We start from the raw sequence: 19,396 nt of genomic DNA, 5'->3' as shown, positions 1-19,396 counted from the left end.
TTTGCTGGACGTACAATATAAATACATGACAGACTACATTACTTGAATGGGGTTTTTTACTATTTATTTTCTGTACCTGTAAGTATTTCAGCATCTCTAAAAAAAACCACTACCACAACTTCCTGGAAGACAACAGAAATGAAAAACAGGAAAATCAAATGGTAGCATCATTATATTATTTTTGGATCGGTGTGTGCCCCAGCATACAGAATATTGTTGGCACTGGCTTTTTAAAGACAACTGCTGTAATAAGAGGCCTTACTTTTTATTTTATTAAATACTGTATGTATTTTTCTTTGCATCAGCAAATCTTGAGATTTTTCTTCTTAAAAAAAAATTCTTGGGAGGCAGACAGGATTCAACAGAAACCATCTCTGCCAGGGGCTGTTTTCGACATGGACTGTAACTGCCCGGCTGAGACTTTGTGACTTGCAGGGAAACGCACCTCTGGCATCCCTGGGGCTCCGTGCTTGGGACAGACTCCGGCACTAAATTCTCAGTCACTCGATACTGAACGATGGCGCAGTGTTTATGTCCTCCCAACTCTGATAGGAAATGTGGAAGGCACATATTAATATATTAAAAAAAAATCTGACCAAAACTAACCAAAAAACCAACGCCCAGTCCTGAGAGGGGCAAGTCTTACACGTTATTTACAGGCTGACACAGTAGGTTAGGATTGACAACAGCTTTGACCTTGCAGAAAGGAAAGAGACAAATGCTATAAAATCTCTGGACCCATCTCGGGTTTTCTGACTGCTCTCCTCAGATTGAGCAATTAGTTATATATATTTTTGGAAGTATTAGAAACAGGCTGTTTCTGTTGCAAAATGCATAGGTAAATAGGTTTCAAACACTTTAATTACAAGATTTTTAAAAGATTGGTTAATTGTCTTCATTTTTTAATTTGTGAAACAGTAAAAAACCCTATCCAGAGCATGACCATGATTCCCAATGCAATGAAGATGTGTGAAAATGACCCAATAACTCACTGTGGTTGTAATGTGTTTTGGGACAGAAACATGACAGCAGTAAAGTCAGGGAAGTTTGAGAAGCACAGAAAAGTTCCTTTAGTTAAGAAAAAAATAAAAAAGGAAAAAAACCCATACCTATGTAAAATTCCATACAGCTCCCGCATGCACTCCTGGGAGCCTGCACGGGGCTGGATCTTAACGGTGCGCTCCGGGTTTGATCACAAACTCGGGCTGGGGTTGCATTCTCATGCCTTGTGTCCAGAGCTTTTGTAAATATGTGTGTGTTTCTTCTCCACCTCTGGCTACTGGTTGGCCAACTCGCGCTACACACAAATGAACTCAAGTATTTTTTTTAGCTGTTTGTGCTGAGTTTCTTTGAGGCCAATGGTGGCTGCACCTCGGCAGATCTTTTGGTCAGTCTCCCCCCATGTCCTGCCACCGAAAATGAAGCACATTCCAGTCACCACAAGAAGGGAGGTAAGTACCCGTTCTCTCGTTGAGGAAATGTCACCATGGCCTATTGTCTGTATGGCAGTTATTGCCAGTCATTGTGTGGCTACCAAATATTCCTCATGCTGAGCATATAAATACATGCCTAAATACATTTCTCAGTCCAGTCCTGAGCACATCCAGAGAGCAAAGAGCCAGAGAGCTCTGTAGCACCTGCCAGTAAAGACAGGAGCCGGCGTTTATTTGGTTGCCAGCCAGGGCATGCGCACTAATGCCACCTTTGCCTTGCTAAACCTTATCAAGTCAGTGGCCCACACGCCTTCCCGGTGGACTGCTCATTCATGTGCAGACGTGCAGCAACTTAATGATGGGTGATGCGGCAAGCTGATGAAGACCCATAAATATAAGTGTTCAATTTTTCTTTTTTTTCTTTTTTTTTTTTCCCCTCTCCCCTGACCAGGTAAATATCTTTAATTTTAGCCCCTGTTTTCAGGAAGCAGGCAAAGGACAATCTTTGTGTTTCAACAGAAACCATCCGACGTTTCTTTGAGGGTGATCTGCAATTCAGGGAATCTTTAAAATTTCTCTTTGCTTGTGTCTGTCCCTGAGCTGACAGGGTAATTTCTGTTTCTGGCAAAAGCTTGCAGAATCTTGCTTATACATCCTCTCTGTGGATGGGGTTTAGCGCCGACTGCTGTAATCCTAGGTGTGCCTCAGGTGTATAAACCATCACTGGCCTGAGCCTACCAGTGTTTATGTGCACTTTTGGTGACAAGCCATCTCAGAAGAAAAAAATGGTATTATAGGAAAGAGAAGGCGGGATGCTTACGTGCTCTTCATGGGTGCCCTTTGGCTGCCATGAGGGTATGAGCCTGCAGATTTTGTTCTCGCTGCCTAGCAATGCTCCCAAGCATGATCTTAAACGTCTTTTCCAACCTAAAGGATTCTATGATTCTATCTGCCAGATTCAGCTAGTTCCCTGATTGCAGCATTAGTTTTATCAGAAAGTTTACTCTTGGTCAGCTCTTGCAGCCAAAGGCTTCAGCTACTTTAGCTACTAGTGCTGAGCTGCCAGTGCTAAACGAGACGTCCCAGAGAGAAGCATACAGGCATCAAATGTCTTCTGCAACACTGAGGGAGGAGGCGCATGAACTGAGACCATCGGTGTTGTCTGTGTGTCACCTCCTCTCTGTCCTTCACTCCTTTCAGAAAACAGAGGAGTTTTCCTAGAGAGAGACGTTAAGCAGTGTGTTACCGCTCACAGGCCTTGCTCCTTCCAGTCTCTATGCTTGACTGATTTTGTCCCTCTTCCTGTGCCCTCTGCTCGTCCCGAGCTCGGTGGCTGCTCACCAAGAACTGTGTCACTGGCTTAGATGAAGTGCTCGAGATCCTCATTGCTCTGCCCTTTGAACTCCCTGTTTACAGCAGCCTTTTGACTCTGTAACTTTGGTCTGGAGAGGGAGTCACCATCTCCACTTTGTGCGGAACATCCAAGGGCCCGGGGCCTGTCATCTGAAGTCCAAGCTTCCAGTGAGGGCTCCCAGATGCCTCAGGCCGGTGTGGCACGTTGCGAACAGGAGGGGATAGTGGCAGGTGGTTGTTTTTAAAGTCAGGTCCTTTTGCTGCTGCGTGTGGTGTGTGTCATTTCTCCAGCCCAGCCATTGACTTCGGGATCAGAACAGGCACTGCTGCTGCTCCCGCTGAAGTCAGTGAGGGTTTGGCTGTTGGCTTCCATGGCAGCAGGAGGGTTTGCTCAATAATCAGGTGCTGAGAATGCCCTGGGGGCCGTCGGTGTCCTGGGTGGAGTGGGTGGATGGGAGCTGCCCATTGTTCTTGTTCTCCATCGTGCGAAGCTCTCCAGGTCGGAAGCGGGTCGGCATAGCAAACATGAACCATGCAAGTCTCTTACATCCACATCTGCTGAGGTTTTGGACCTTCGAGCTTAAGGTGCACAAAGGCAATTGCTTTTCGTCGTGCTGTTTGTATTAGTGTTACGCAATGCTGCTAAATCAGCCTGTGGCACAGCAACAGGGGAAAAAAGCCCCTCCGCTCTTCAGGTGCAGCTCTCACGAGCTGCCGCATCTGCCATAGCAGGTCAGCAGGCGGCAGGGGAGCTGCTCCAGGCGGGAGGTGGTAGCCAAGGCCCGCACATGCGTAGCCCCAGAGAGGAGACCACCTCCTTGGGCAGAGCCCGGGGCCAGTGGCCGCACGGGCGGAGAGTCCCTCTGGTGCGACGTCTGCACCGCAGGTGCTGCGCCTACAGACAGAGGGGTCTACAGACACAGGGGTCGGGAAGATCTGCAAAAGAACCCTGCAGCTCTGGACTGGATCAGGATGTAACCAATGCTCAACCCCAGCTGAGACCGAAGTTTACACCTACACTGGTGTCTCTAGATTTAATTTTTTTTTTTTTTCTTCAGGGTATCCAGACAAAAGTAAACAGAGGAGGAGCCTACATTTTTCATTGTTTATCAGAAATGTATCTCATTTTGCTGTACATTCCTTTTTTAGGATGTGTTATCTGTTTAAAAAAAAAAAAAGACAAATTAAAAAAGAAAAGAAAAAAACAGAAAAAAAAGGAAAAGATAAAAGATAAAAACAAAAAACAAATGTGTAGTGAAAAATCTTCTGTAACTTTGGATTAAGAGGTAACTGATCTTTTTAAAAAGAGAACTAAGTTATTTACTTTGTAAATGTGCTGATGGCATGGATCCATCTTACTGACCTCAGCATCCTTTTTTTTAAGATTTTGGGTTTTGTTTCCAATATTAAGTTATTTTAAATTGTGGTTGAAGCAATAGAAAAATTGAAATATGGATTGTGCATGACTGTGTCTTGAGTGTAAAAATATTGCAGTTTGAAACTTGGACCTAAAGTATTGCAAATAAAAGTTATAAATACCAACGGATTGTGTGACTGCAGCTTTTCCTATAAGATTTGCTGGTGCCGGCGGTGGCGAATGGGGGGCAGTGGGGCTCCAGCCCCCCCAGGTAGGTGCCCCCCAGCTCCACTGTCCCTCGGCCTGGCCCCCGCCCCAGGTCGCCTCTCCCGGTCACACGTGGCTCCGTGTCCTGGGGCGAGTCCAGCTGCTCATCGGCACCAGCCGCGGACTCTGCCGAGGCTGCCCGGCCGCCCGCCAGCACGTGTGTGCGTGCGCACACAGGGATAAACACGGCACAAACGCTAGTTGTCTACATGTGCTACAGTATACAGTGTATGCGGTTTATCGCTGCATAAAAATATGTGTATGCACACACGCCCATATATTTAAAAATACATTTATTTCTTATAAATGGCAAGAGCATGGTGTCATGACGTACTGGTATCCATATTGTGCATGTGTATAAATTGGATCTAATACTACTATAATATTAATAAAAGTAGACGGGGAGAGAAAGCACGTTATATGGTTAGAAAAGGGTCTCACAGAGAGAGAGACCCTTATGTAATTAACATGCTAGCCCTTTATATATATATATACATACATACAGTAAATATGTCTGTCTGTATTTTTAAAGAGAGCACCGTATTTGACTATGTAATTCCTTCTGGCCTTATACATCTATATATGATACACACATACAGCGAGACCTTTATACAACTGAGAAGTCTTGTGCTCTATCTAAAGTATAGCCTATATATATAAAATTTGATAGACACATATATGAGATCCTTATACTCTCTCAGTATAGATCTAGAAAGACACCCTTCTATAACTGTGTAACTCTCCATTTTATACACATAGAGCGATAGGTTTAGATATGCATGAAAGCATTTTAGTATTGTATATACAGCTATATGCAGATAGACAACCCCTCATACAAATACATAACTCTATATTCTGTGTTTATATAAAGCCCCTTATAAAACAGTCTCTGTCCAGCCACATATTTTTAATGTATCTGTGTTAGATATAGCTCTCCGTGTGTACACATTTTTATTTTTTTTTTATATATAGGAAAGAGCGTGCAAGAAACTTACACCACTATATAACACTTTCTTAGTATTCATTCACGTTATATATGTATGTATACAAAGATATAGCCCCTTATATAACACTCTATCTACAAGTGTCACAGAATATAGACATACATAGCTACATGTATACACACACAGACCCTTAAATGTTCCCGCTCTCCAGCCATCTATAGTATATTCTATTTTTATATATTTTATACACAGAGAGAGACCCTTCTCTAAACCAAACACCCTCTATCTATACAATATATATTTATATACGGAGACGTTCCAGAAGAGCCAGCGATCACTCAGCTCTCTGGGGTGGGTGGGCGTCTGTGTGCGCGCACAGCCGCCCCCGGCCATGTCGGCCCCAGGTCCCCGCTCAGCCGCCCCCCGCCATGTCGGCCCCAGCCCCCTCACAGCCGCCCCCCGCCGGCCGCCCGGGAAGATGGCGGCCGCCTCCCCTCCCCTCAGCTCCAGCGGCGCGCGGGCGCCCCCCTGCGGCGGCGGGCGGTGCCGGCGCCGCCCCGGGCTGGGTTCGGCGGCGAGGCCCGGCCACAGCAGCGACAGCGGCCGCAAGAGCCGTCTGGCAGCTGCCGCTCTGCTCTGTCAGCCTCTGCCGAACGGGGGGAACGATGGGGGTTCACGGAGCTCGTCCTGGTGGAGGGAGGAGGGAAAGGGAACACGGCAGTGAGGACAGAAACTGGGCTGCACTAAAATAAATAGCACTTCAAGTAAACAATGTAAACAGCACTGTGCCTGGGGCCGAGGGCTGGAGGCGGGTCTGAATTACCCCGTAGAATCTAACAGGACTCCGGAGCCACTGCTGTTGTGCAGGCAGGGACAGGACGAGTCCCCGGACCTGGGGCTTGGTCTTCCTCGGGGTGAGGGACAGCACGGAAGGGCACAGTCCCGTGGCAGCGGCGATGAGCTGGGAACTCACGGGGAAAGCAGGGAGCAGTTGGGAAGTAAAAGGCAGATGGGGGGGACAGGACTGTTCAGGGAACAGCTGAGATGATACATTTTTCTTCTGGAGCAAGCTGAAAAATGTCACCTTGGGTCATACCAGAATGGTTTCTGTTATCAGAAACCAACAGTTTCATTTCACAAATTACCAAACACGTTTATTTTTTTGTTAACCTTTTATTTAAATCACTTCATATTGAAAAGTAAAGAAAGGTTGAAATGAAACATTTTCCAACTATTTATTTCCCTCTGTGTTAAATTTGGGGGCCAAAATTCTCTGTTGAAGGTGGCCCAACTGCATACATAAATGCAATTCCCTCCATTAAAAAAAAAAACAAACAAACAAAAAACTTTTGTTTTCCCACAAGTTATCATTAATTGTTACAAAATACCAGTCGCCTCTGGTAACAGTTGATCTTAAATTCCTGCATCTGTTTGAAAAGGCAAGCCTCTTATCTCAAATGTATCAGATTTACCCCCCATAAGCCAAAGCCCCATGGAGGTGGGGGTGCTTTCAGTGCATGGGAAGATGTACCACAGGAGGAAGTGCCCGCAGAACACTGGGCACCGTCCCCTGCCCGGCCTGGGCTCTCTCGCAGGGAGCAGGCAGCTCTGCACACCCAGTTCAACCTGCTCTTGCCTTGGCTTCACCTGGGACCGCTCCCATCTCCCACGTGCCTGGGTGGGAGGAGAAGCCAGGAGCCCCTGTAAATCAGCACAGCCAGTCGCGTTCCCAGGTTGGATCAGCTCCTGCTGATGGGCAAATACTTCCCCCTCCAACTGCTTCCAAAAATTAATAAATGCAGAGGTACAGACATGCTGCTTGGTCTCAGCATGCCTGAGCCTCCCACAGGTACCAGCACTGTACTGCGATACCCTCAGGGCAATGCTGAGACAGCAAGAGCGCTCCATTTCCAGCCCGGCCAGCACTCGTGTTCAGGGGCCCCTGTCCTCATATCATGGGAACAAACAGTGGGAATGGCTTGAGCTCATATTAAGGCCTAAAAATCACCACCTTTAGCCACTCCACCCTGACTTCTCTCCTTGTCAGGCTGTACACAACAAAGAATTGCTGGTCAAGCTCCCTCTGCCCCTCTGGGGACGACCCTTACACACATGCTGAAATAGGGTCGCAGAGCTGGGAGATGGAGGACGGGGCTGCAGGGCTCAAAGGAACAGCCAAGGGACCCCCCCTGCGGCCAGGAGGCGAGACGGCTTTGTGCCCTTGATGAGCTCAGGCAAGCTCTCAGAGCAGGGAGGCATAAGCCTCTGGTCTCCTGCCGGCTGCAGGAGAAGGGAAAGGAGCCTGGCCATGCTGGGTGTTGTCTCCCAGGGGAACATTCTTCAGGCTAAACACGAACCCAAATCAATCAGCCGACCAAGCCAACCCCTCCTTACTGCACCCATCTCATACGGAACAGCCCCTGGAGAAAAGTGGGTTATACGACGTGACCTATTCTGCTGTGCCTCACTGTGCTCTCCTGCACGCCTTGCTGCCCTATGAATTGCAGTGCAGGGCTTCAGCCAGGGTGGTGCTCTCCACCCAATGGTGAAGGTCTGCCAACGGGCTGCAGTCACCCCTCCTGCCACGCTGCCAAGAAGCAGCTACCACGGCATAAAACAATGTGTGAGGAAAGGCGAGGCAAACGGGTCTTCGTGCAGGGCTGGGACAGCCCAGACCGAGTTGCAGTTCCCTGTGTGGCTTGCCCGAGCTCTGGTCTGTATGAAAAAATTCATGCTTTGTTAAAAAAAAAAATGCAGTTTACAAACATATCCAAGAGTAAGCAATTCTGAAGCTATGAGTTTACAGAGAAGGATTACACTTGCCTGTGGGGCTGTCAACCGCGTGTAGTTCACATCTGACAAATGCTCTGCGTGCAAAATGGCTTGAGCCCAAGCTATTTAAAGAGAGCTGCATTTAGGTACTTGGTACAGGCAACTAAGCTGATGGCAGTATAATATCACACATAGCCTTACATTCCATCTCCAGCATGTCAGAGAAAGCATTTCCTACCACAGCAATGATCCTTTTGGAGCCTTGAGGAGATTTCAAAACCTTTTGTGAAAACATTAACTCTACTGAGGGCCATTTCAATATTTATAAAAATTGCACAAAATGGCTGAAGTGGTTACAAGGTACCTGGCTGTACGAAAGGCAGAATAGTCATCCTTTAGCTTCACTTTCAAGACCAGAATTTGCAACCATGTAAAACCCATTTCCCAGAGGTCTAACACAGTGAGCCTCTTACACTGCCAGAATCGGCACAGCTTGACAACGCAGAAATGTCTGCTGCGAGGAAACCCTGCCATCGGGCTATATGCAAAAGAAAGTTTGTACCGGAACTGTGCTTTGCAGGAAATGTGAAACGATACCTGTCCTCCATTATACCCAAGTTAAACTTCATCAAAGATGTCAGCTCTGTCAGCAAGAAACTGGTGCAAAATTTCAAGAGTGAAATCTGCAGCATCTTTGTTTTACAAACCCATCCTTGTCATGAGCTTATTTTGTCGTCTTTCGGCCTGGTGCTACCCATCACATCTAATGAAGCAAAGGGAGTGTTACTCCATTATTAGCATCATGTAGATTAAACAAAGCCTCCTTAGCAAGGAGGCTCCCATTACTGAATTTGTCCTCTAAGCACATCTGAATTGTGAGTGCCCTTCTCTTGGCCAGAGATATCAACTTTTGAGTCATCAGCTTGAGGTGGAAAATAGAAGAATAAGAAAGTCAATCTGAGAGCCTGTATGTGGGTAAAGCTCTTATTTGCTCTGGTGTTCAAACAGGCACTGCAAGAGCTGCCCTTCTATTTTAATGTTGCCCTGGCATGCCTGGTCTTAAGGCTATGACTGAACTCCTTGAGTAATGCCATTTTCACCAAGGAACAGAAATACCTGATCTGTAGCAATAACAATGAAATTAATCAAGAAATTTATATGCCTATATGGGGGAAAAAACTTCAAATCAGAGTTTAAAAAAATTCCCCTGCCAAATACAGCCTGGCAGTGAACAAGGACTTAGCGGTGCGAATCCACCCCACCAACCTGCTGGTACGTGACCATGGCGATGCAGCCATCCCTGCCTGCATCCAGCCCCACTGCTGAGAACAGATGACGATGCGCTAAGAACCTGTGAGAACAATCACGTGTGCTTACCGCTTAGGTGCAGAGAGCTCCTGAAAGATGCTGCAGGCGAAGATGGTCACATCTTCACAAGCTTATCTGCTAATATGTAGTTTGGTGTCTCTTCTACTGTATTTGCTGTATCGTGAACATATATATGTATAAATATGTACTTTTTCCCTCTTTAAAAGCCTCTCTCCCCATTATCCATGATAATGTGGAGAGTTAGAGGGCTTTTTCTTTTTAAAGCGATTATGATTATGTGCAACCTTTGCTCCCAAGTCATTCACACAGAAAGCACAGACAAGCCCCCCTGCTGTGAGGTGACAGCTCTGTCTGGCTCTGCGGGGCTTTGGTATTCATAGCTCCACGAGGTCATCGCTGGAAAAAACCTTGACGGTGATGTGACCTGGCACCTCGGCTGCTTCTCGGCTGCCTCTCCCTCGGAGCTGCAGAGTCTGCTCTTCTCTGGGGTCACTGGGTAAAGCTGCCAGCACTGCCTGTCCGAGGAACTGGTCACACAAGACGTTGCTGTTCCAGACCTAGAGACAAGGGAACAGAAATAAACCCAGCTGAAGCAGTGCTTCTCTCACACTCCATCTGAAAGGGTTGTGCTGGAGGAGGGTCACCCCCATTAACCCCTTGAAAAAGCAGTGAGGAGGGGGTGTACTTCTAAATTTAGCTAATTGTCTAGAGAGCATGTGGGAGATTCCGGATTTGCATGCTCATTTACATACTCTATGCAAATATGGAGCGAAATGCAGCTTTTTGCTTTCTAGGTCACAGCCTGCCTAGAAGAGGAATAAAAATTACCTGTTTGAGCTCATCAGCCTTAAAAAACCTACATGCAATCAGCCTGTCTGTGCCACTCTGCCTGCTCCTGCTCACCTCTGCAGTGTCTTCAGTGTTTTTCCTCTGACTGTGTTACAGCCAGGTCCACGCTGCTAAAGCAAAGGACAGCCGTGGTTTTGGAGTCCTCAGACACGTCCTTCGTCCCTACTTAGGATGGGGCTGGGCGTACAGCAAGCAGCAATTGAAATGGTGTTAACAGTGGGTTTTGCTGCTAGTCTCACATGCCAGTCTTTGGTCCGTGAACTTCATTAGTATCTAACTTTCAGTTATCCTGGAAAAGTCAAAGTGTTTGAGTTGCATACCGTAGAGAGGGTGAGGTCTCATGTGTAAATCAAATCTTTGCTAAGGATTAGGCAATCCTGCACATGGCAAGAACACAGACCATGTTTCATCAGCTATTGTATCAGTTCTCTTTAATCCATAATTACAGTCTGTGGTGTGGGGGATAACACTGCTATCACCCTCCTTCAATTTATAATATTCGTAGAATATACCTATTAGTTTGGAGGAGTACTATGGCACGGGAGTACTACGCACCAGTACTGCATTAGGCAGTGAAAAGTCAGAAATATCTCTCTTTTTGCAACACAGTGCTGTAAAGCTATTTCAATTTCTGGCACTTCTGTGCCACAGTGAATTGACTCACAGATGCGTTGTAAGATCTCTCCACCCTGACGAAGAAGACATAGTCCTTAGTATTTGTCTAATACTAAACTGTGTGTATCAAACTGAAATGCCGTTCCACTCTCCCAAAGTTTTCCTGGACTGCCTCATCTAAATACCAAGCTCTGTTTCTCCAGCTGGTGCTAAGGTAAACAGTGTGGTCTAGTTCCCACAGGACTAGAATTCAAGATAAAAAACTTAGTAACAGCCTTAGCTTTGGTTTTATTTCAAACACTGACTCTGGACAACAACTGTTTTTTTCTTTGTCTCTGTTTCATCAGGTACCAAATGAAGCAAAAGGTAGTTCTGTAAATTCCTTCAAAGCCTTGGAATGAAATATGCCTTCTTATCTCTAAGAGTCATCAGTTGCTGGTTTAAGGAAGAGACCTGGACTAGAGAATCCGCAGAGCAGCCCAGCCCAGTAAGGGGAGCAGAGGTTCTTGCATTTCTATCCTGGGTATCAGTTGTATGAAGGAAGAGTTAGCACATGTCAAGGCCAGTGATGCTGTTGTGCTCCTCTTTAGCAGCCCACCCTGCATGGCTTATCTCACCTGGACAATGATAGGACTGTCAATGTTCTTTCTGTAGAAAATCACTTGTGTGTCGAAGATGGCACTGGTCGTATCGTGTTGCACAGAGGAGCGTATGTTTTGGTTCTCACACTTGATAAGCACATAGGGATCTGCTCCTAAAACACAATCAGCAGCACAGCTCACAGAATGGCAGCTGAGACCTGCCCAGAAACCCAGCAGAAGCAACCCCCTCCCCTGGCTGGCAGCACCGCTGCTACTGAGCTCAGGAACAGGGGGCCAGTGCACGTCCCATCCACTGCTAGCAGAGGTGAAATACCTCATTCTTGTAACCACTGGATGCTCAGAGCTGGAAACCAGGCACCCTTTGCTGTGAAACCAGCTTGCTCCTAGACTGGGATCTTTCCCTTGCTGTGCATCCTCCTGGATTATTTTACAGAAAGTCTTCAAAGTGACACCCTAAGCTCCCCAACACTGGTCTAGATGTGAAAGCCAAATTGCAGCTGTGCATATGCAATCCAATACATAGTTCTGGGCACCTGGGCCAAAATGGAAGGTAAAAACTGTTCATAATCTGCAGTTCCTATGGAGGGCGAGGACAGGGACTGCACAGAACTGCTTTTAGACCTCTGAATGCACATCTCAGTGCCCACCTTTAGACTGCCTGGCTTAAAAGTGCTGATATGAGTATTAGTGTTAGGAGCTAGTTTTCAAGAAGCAGTTTCTCTTCCAGAAAGTAAAATATTGCCAAAATGCAAAAACGTTTTGTAGCAGCGTACTGGTTTCAACAAAGTTTTCTGTGGGAAACTGTCAAAGCAAATCCTCCCCACTTTCTCATTTCATTCCTATGGACCTGAGACAATTTCTTTGGTTCCATCATTTGGATCAATGTGATTGTAAAGTTTGTTGTCACAACATGTTTGGATATATTATAGCCCTAGTTAATGTTTTAAATTATACTTAAATCATATGTAACCCACTGAGATTATTCAACATTCTAGAAATGCTTTGCTGTTTTTACACTGAACATTTTTACTTTGTTACAAATTTTAATATTTTCTTTACATACCAATAGGCAGCAAGAACTGATTTGAAAACATCTGTCTTTATCCTCAAATAGAATGGACCATTCCACTTTCTAATTAACTTTTAATTAAACACAGGCACTACCATTTTTTTATATTTCAACACAACTATTTCTGTCCGCTCCATATGCTGTTAATGACAGCACCATACCTGTTTTTCCACACCTTGCTACTTTTTAGACATGGATTTTAAATAAATCCTCTGAATGTGTGTAAGTCGGATTCATGATAATTTCTTATGTTTTGTCCCCATCTACTTGAAAATGCCACCACTGGAATGACAGCCATAAGGCAGCATAATTTTAAGGCAGCTTTCATTTTTTAACTATTCATACCCAGCATGATTTTACTCAAACACGTCACTCATTTACAGGAACGGATACCAACATCTCACGCAAACAAACCACATAACAGCTACATCCAAAACAGAAGGAGCTACTTCCACTTATGAGAAAGAAACAGATTTTTCCATATGCTGCACTATGATTACACCTGGCCAGGCATGTGATAGGCCTGTTACCCTGACAACATCTCACACTTTCTATAGCAGGTAGCAGTGTATTGGCTTTTCTGATAGGCAATTACTTTCTGTGTCACTGAATGTGTGGATTTAGCTTTGGGGCATGGGGTGGCACCACGCTGTGTAATCAGTGATGGAAAAGCTCCCGCCTTTGCAAAGAGATTTGGAAAATGGATCTGAATAGAATGGGGTCTTGCATGAAATGGTGTCAAGTACTTTGGCTGAAGGCAAGGAGTGAAGCAACATCTGATCATTAACAGTAATTAAGAGATAAAGGGCATAAGACGGGGTGGGGAAAGGACACAGAGCTTAAAGAGGTAACAGGGGATGTGGGATGAGGGAGCTGTTAATGAAGGGACTTGCTAAGTGAAAGGAAAAGGAAAGCTAACGTTTGAAAGACACAGATTCAAATTCTCAGAAAGAGCTAGGAAAAAAGAGGGAGGCAGAAGAGGAACATGAAAGGTACCTGCACAGCACGAGCTCATGAAGGCGTTACTGAGTGGTCAGTAATATGAGGGGGACTTGGTCCAATTCCAGAACAAAGGAAAGAAATGGGAGAGATGCACATGTGGGATGAGACAAGGGACCTTCTCACGACATTCGGCCCAGTTCTTTGCAGGTCTGGGCCTGGCTTATTTACAGTACAAAGACAATGCAGAAAGCGTTATGAACGTGGAAAAGCAGCATCCTAGTATTCATCATGAGCTGGGAATGAAAACAACTGGAGCTGCTACTCTGCCAACTGCTCGGGCAGTGGAAGGAGGAATGGGTTCAGTTCTCAGGCACACATATGACTCAAGCTATGCCTTGAACACCATACTGTGCATAAACAACTGCTTCATCTCAGTCCTACGGCCATGCTGTTGCATTGGGAAGTTTTATGAAAGAACAGCACAAAGGAAAAAGTTGAAATCTGTAAAAGCCAGAAACACTTGAACAGTAAGACATTTCTATGGCTTAAAGAAATCTATGCACAGTAGTCTAAGGCTAACCTTTTTTTTTTTTTTTGAGAATTGGACTGAGGAGCTAACATCCACATCATTCAGCACTGTACCAAACACAAAAGGCTTTCAAGAAAATGTTCTTGAGAAAAAGTTCTCAGAGACATTCCCACTCTTCTCCAGCTAGGCCACTCTTATATGAGAATATATGGAGAGCTATGACAAACTCAGTCACTGGAAAAAGGCACGGGAAAACAGAGCAGACACATTACTGAGACACAAGCACCGCCTTGGCAACTACAACAGGTTGTTTTGCCTTTTGCAGTTGAGTCTTTTCTCATTCGATACCTCTTAGCTTCTCCTGCAATACAGATAATAAAAGCAAGTCTTTCCACTGGCATCAGTAAATCCTCCCCCCACCTTTGCTCCATTTTCTCTCTGCTTCCCTTCTATACTTTGACTGGGTATTTACCAGTTGCCTTTTGCCTTCTCCTTCCATCTGTTTCTCACATTGCTCCCAAGGCAACTGTCATGAAAGGTACCAGATACTGTGCTTACCAGGTATGCCACATACTGGGGATCACAATAGTTTAGAAAAGAAGTGGTGAAAGGCAATTAAACATGTGAATTCCCCATGGAATTGGAGTGGGAAGACTCAAAAATGAAAAAGGTGATTTGTTCTCAAAGATAAGCTCTTGGGAAAAGAGAGTGACAGACAGTAGTGAGAGCAATTTTTAAAAGAGACTTGGGAACGAGAGACAAAAATCTCCAGGCACACAGTGCTTCATCATCTTCTTGCAAACATGCCACTGTGCTTGGCTCACATATGGTTGGATCAACTTCAGAACAAGCTAACTCAAGAGAAGCAGCCTATATGCATTCAGAATTGAATCTGGGCAGCTATATTCATCCACTATTCTTGACAACAGCAAACCATCCACTATTTTTTCCAGACAGGACAATGGACCAAAGACAGCAGCAAGGAGGAGCTCTCCAATAAACATTTAAAAAAGAGATTAAGCAACCTTCCTCTGGCAGGGAGCAGGGTTCTGATGACAACCAGCTCATGAACCAGCCTGAGTGTGCACTTGCTGTGCAATCTTTATTCTCTTCCAGTTTTGTTTAAGTAGTTGCTCAGAAATTTGTACTAAGCACAACTCTCAGATGACAGTGATGAGCTTATGTGAAGAACAGTGCATTCAAGTCTAAAACCCCTCTATCCAAGTAATGTCAAAAAAAGGTATCTCTGTTCAGGCTGCTCTTACTTTCCACAACTGTGTACCCCAGTGTCAGAGAATAGACACGTCCTGGTGTTTTCAGGACAGTTTGTCACAGAGATGTAATGGCGTGTCTCAGTTCTCAAAAGCTTCAGAATGAATCATAACCTCCTCCTTTATCATCAAGTTTTGTCTTGTCTCTATGCTAAGGGATGATAGTGACAAACTGGGCAGGTGGCTGGACAAGGGAGAACGCAGCTGACAGATGACAGAGACTGAGCATAAGAAAAGAAGCAGCTTGAGAGCTGAGATGCTGCAGATCAGAAGGTGAAGGAGAAATCAGGAAACCCTTGTGAAATGCAGTGGGGCTAATCAGATAGAGCAGCTCACATAGAAACAAGTTGCCATCAACCTTCGCATCAGAAAATAAGTAACCTTTATGTGAGGTCCTCTTAGCAGCAGGAAAACACAACCACTTAATCTACCTATTTTCTACTTGAATAAACATATTGACTATGCCTAACCTGAAGGGAAACCTCTACTTGTCACTCCCAATGGCAATTGCTGTGTGGCCTCTTCACTCATCTCACAGTATCGATTAGACAGGAGGCTGCTGTTGACTTTTAAGTCGAGTTCACATCAGGAAATGCTCTAGGAGTGGCAGGTAAGGCTGTTTTTTCAGTAACTGCCCATATGACTTTGAGGTCTAAACTCACTTCTGAGAAAGCTGGTCTTTTTCAAATGCCCGGCTGCTATTTCTCCTTGCGGTAAGCATGGGGGAGGGTCCAGGCATGGATCCAGAGAAGCCAGAGCAGAGACAAGAGATAACAAGGAGTTGCATTCTTTTGTGGCAGTATTAGGAAGCAGTCTTAGAATATGGAATATTTAATGTCCCTGGACACATTACTTTCTAGTGTACATTTGCAATCCAGCCAGACAGTGTGCTTCAGGGAATTTCTATATCCACTCTTTTAATCTACCGAAAAATAACCGAAATGTGAGAAACATGTACCATACCCAGCTTTTTATGTTACCAAAAATGGACTCCAGTATCAATGGGGAGCTTTGCCAAATTTCCCAGCAAGGTGTCCTTAGAAGGCAGAGCGCCAGTTATGGGCGTTATACTTGTCATCGCACAGCTTGATTTTATTGTGTAGCACAAAAGTCAGCAGTGCACACCTGGCTTCATGGTTTTTTTATTTACACTCTCTCCCTGCTTCATTTGTCTGAAGCTGCTATAAGATATGGCATTCTGCAACAATCTATGGATGTACTCTGTGAGTTGGAGATACTTATAGAAAAAAAGGGCTAATAAAGAAAGATTCAAACAGGGATTTCACAGCAGAATTGAAGATAATGGGGAAGTTACTGAAGTGAAGTAACTTAGCTCTCTTTCAGTGCCCCCTGAATGGATGAGATTTGGAACTATAGACTGAAAAGAAACGAAGGCTTTTACTGAAAGCTTTATGGTGATACAAAAGGAAAATATTTTAACTTTTTTGGTGAAGTTTTATTCAAAGTCAAACAATAAGATCCATTTAGGGTTTGTGTTCAAAATGCCTTATGTTTTTGATGAATTTAAAAATGGCACGTTGTTTCACACAGGGAAATGGAAACACTTCAGTAGAAAACTGACAATGATAGACTGATGGATTTTCATGACGGATTGAATACTAATTCACAAATAGTATCACTTGACCCAATTTTACATTTTTTCAGCAGATAAAATAATCAAGCAGTTTTGCTAAGGTTTAAACAGAAAATCTGTGAGTCCTTTTCCTATAGACAGTTCTTCCCACAATAGATTACCTTTTCAGTTCTGTCAGGGTAATTATCAGCCCAAAAAGTGGAAGAAGATGCTTCAACTCAACCTGACCATGTGTGGTAGTACTGGGTCTGAAAGGTATTTGGGCTATACTGTATTTAGAATATCTATTGCACATTGTTTGAAAGTCCTATTTGTGTATTCCTGAGGGTCTGTGTCCCCATGCAGCAAACCCTACAGTGCTCTCTGAGCTGAAGCTGGTCTTTGGCATCTGCAGGCTATTGTTTTTAATGATCTTGTCAAGGCTGCAATTGTGCTAAAGATTGTGAAATGCTAAGGGTGGAGAATTGGCTTTTATTGCTTTACTGCAGGGAATGTTAGAGAAAAATGTCAAAGGAATTTTAAAAGAAAAAAAAAAGCCTTCAAAATGAAAATGTCCTTCACAAGGCAAGAACAAGAACATACTGCCTCATTTCAATGCACTGCTCCACTATTCTTGTCACATACAGCCCCTTCAGTCTCACCCATCCATCCTGCCTTGTGGAGAACGTGGAGCCATAGCCACTTGTTTGATTGAGGTGTTTGTGACTCCTGTTTTTCAAGAAAAGTACCAAGAAAAATGAACAGAATCAATTTTCTATATCTCTTCCCTCCAACATTCCTGTCCCCTGAAGAGACAACCAGACTTAACAGAAAGTGGCTTTCACAGTGAAAAGTACATTCAGTCACCACTTGGTGCCAGGAATAACTATGAAAAGGGGACTGGAATAAAATTGTAGCCAGCTGGTGGGAGAAATTTTACAGCTGCTTTGTGAAACTGAAGATGAACTGTACTACAGGTCTAAGTCTAATGCCTTCTCTACCACAAGAAGTTAATGCAACTGAGCTCCACATCTTAAAGTGAAAAGAGCTGAGGAGTTATCTGGAGCAAACACAGCAGATGCTTTAGGAACCTCTTTAGTTTCCTGTTCCAATTTCACCGTAGTATCTCTGCTCCTTTGCTTTCTCCCTACCAACCACTCAGTGCTGGATGTGTCTTCCTTTTTCTGTTGCACTGGTCATGGAAAATGAAGGACGACAAATGGAGAGTAAGAGTAGAAAATAAGGAAGCAAATGGCAACCGGACAAGTCTCCTAATTAACTGTCAACATCAGGTGCCAGAAAGACATTTTAGTGTCCTTCAGGACACTTCCTTTCACGTGTAGATACAGAGCCCCGTACAAGTCATTTAACCTCTCCCTGTCCAAGTTTACCCAGCTGAAAATGGTTGTTTGAAAACCATAATTTCCTCCCTGAAGTGCCATTAAGCTTGTGGTAATGAATAACAAAATGTTCTGAAGGCTGTGAATGACATTGCTGAGGTAAGCGTAATACCCTATATGAGTCTGTGCAATTCAGCTGTCTCCCTGGATATTTTCCATTTAGAAAACAAACAACCCTGAAAGGTGAATTTCCTACTCATCCCCACAAAAGCTTCTAAGGAGGGTCTGGCTACTACTGCTCATCTAGACCAGCATAGATGACACATAACTCTTGCTGTTTTGCATCATCTTATTCATCTGATCTCTCCTTTTGAGCAGATTTTACAACGTGCTGAAAAAAAATCCCATAAATCTTCAGTTTGTTTGGATAATTTCTGACTGCTTACATATCAACTCTGATCATCTTTAGAGGACTGAAGAAGCCGCTTCCACTCTTCCAGGGTCACTTTACACTTACCGCCTGATCTGTCTTGCTTCTGTAAACCCTCTGCAGAGTGAATTTTGATTTGGGTGACTCTGCGTGGATAGCCACAAAGAAGACTCCAACATGTCATTTTAGGCTTATCTGCCTTCAGTTCCCTGAAAAATCATGGGAAATGCAATTGAAGCAACGAATATCAAGCAAACAATCAATGGCTGTAGAAATTTGACATTTTCAGAACATGAGATTTGTACTCTTGCCTCATCTACCATTTTGGAAATTTGTGGAACAGAAATTACAGACTTAAGAAACAAAAATAGAGCAAAGAAAAGTAAATGAAATTTGCGTCATCATTCACATGGCAGCAAAAGCAGTGGGAGAAAAACTTTAATTAATGCAAAATAGTATCAAAGCAAGACAAAAATTCAGCAGGTCTGATTTCACGAAACACTAGTTTTGCCCTCACAGACAACCACTGGTTTCAAAGGAGATGGTCAAAGAAATAAACATATCAACTGTAATCGCAAGCACCAGTGCTCAGTGTTCTGACCTAGAACTGGAGGCAACTACAAAAGCCAAACTAAATTGTCTGCTAGGTTCCTAGGTAAAAATGTCCTGATCATGCAAAAATCCAAGTGAGCCATCTGGAGATTCTTGGAGGTGACCACGA

The 19,396-nt window shown here is 44.4% G+C and overlaps 2 protein-coding genes across 4 annotated transcripts in view; one reads left to right on the top strand and one right to left on the bottom strand.

The window, feature by feature from the left end:
- Positions 1 to 4,328, top strand: part of PAK3 (p21 (RAC1) activated kinase 3) — a 149,881-nt gene extending 145,553 nt beyond the window's left edge. Inside the window, exons 15-16 of the mRNA XM_074602078.1 lie at positions 1,331 to 1,451; positions 3,845 to 4,328. Coding sequence (XP_074458179.1) covers positions 1,331 to 1,451; positions 3,845 to 4,020 — 297 coding nt within the window. The 3' untranslated portion in view covers positions 4,021 to 4,328. The remainder of the gene's footprint in view (positions 1 to 1,330; positions 1,452 to 3,844) is intronic.
- A 3,921-nt stretch (positions 4,329 to 8,249) lies between these two features.
- Positions 8,250 to 19,396, bottom strand: part of CAPN6 (calpain 6) — a 65,476-nt gene continuing 54,329 nt past the window's right edge. For 2 of the 3 annotated variants that reach the window (XM_074602074.1, XM_074602075.1), the window contains exons 12-14: positions 18,763 to 18,884; positions 11,537 to 11,673; positions 8,250 to 10,012 (exon numbers count right to left, since the gene is read on the bottom strand). In XM_074602074.1, coding sequence (XP_074458175.1) covers positions 9,830 to 10,012; positions 11,537 to 11,673; positions 18,763 to 18,884 — 442 coding nt within the window. In that variant the 3' untranslated portion in view covers positions 8,250 to 9,829. The remainder of the gene's footprint in view (positions 10,013 to 11,536; positions 11,674 to 18,762; positions 18,885 to 19,396) is intronic. The other variant, XM_074602076.1, reaches the window with a different exon arrangement.

Source organism: Larus michahellis, chromosome 9 (genome assembly GCF_964199755.1).
Source record: "Larus michahellis chromosome 9, bLarMic1.1, whole genome shotgun sequence".
NCBI lineage: Eukaryota > Metazoa > Chordata > Aves > Charadriiformes > Laridae > Larus > Larus michahellis.
This window is presented reverse-complemented; position numbering and strand designations above follow the sequence as displayed.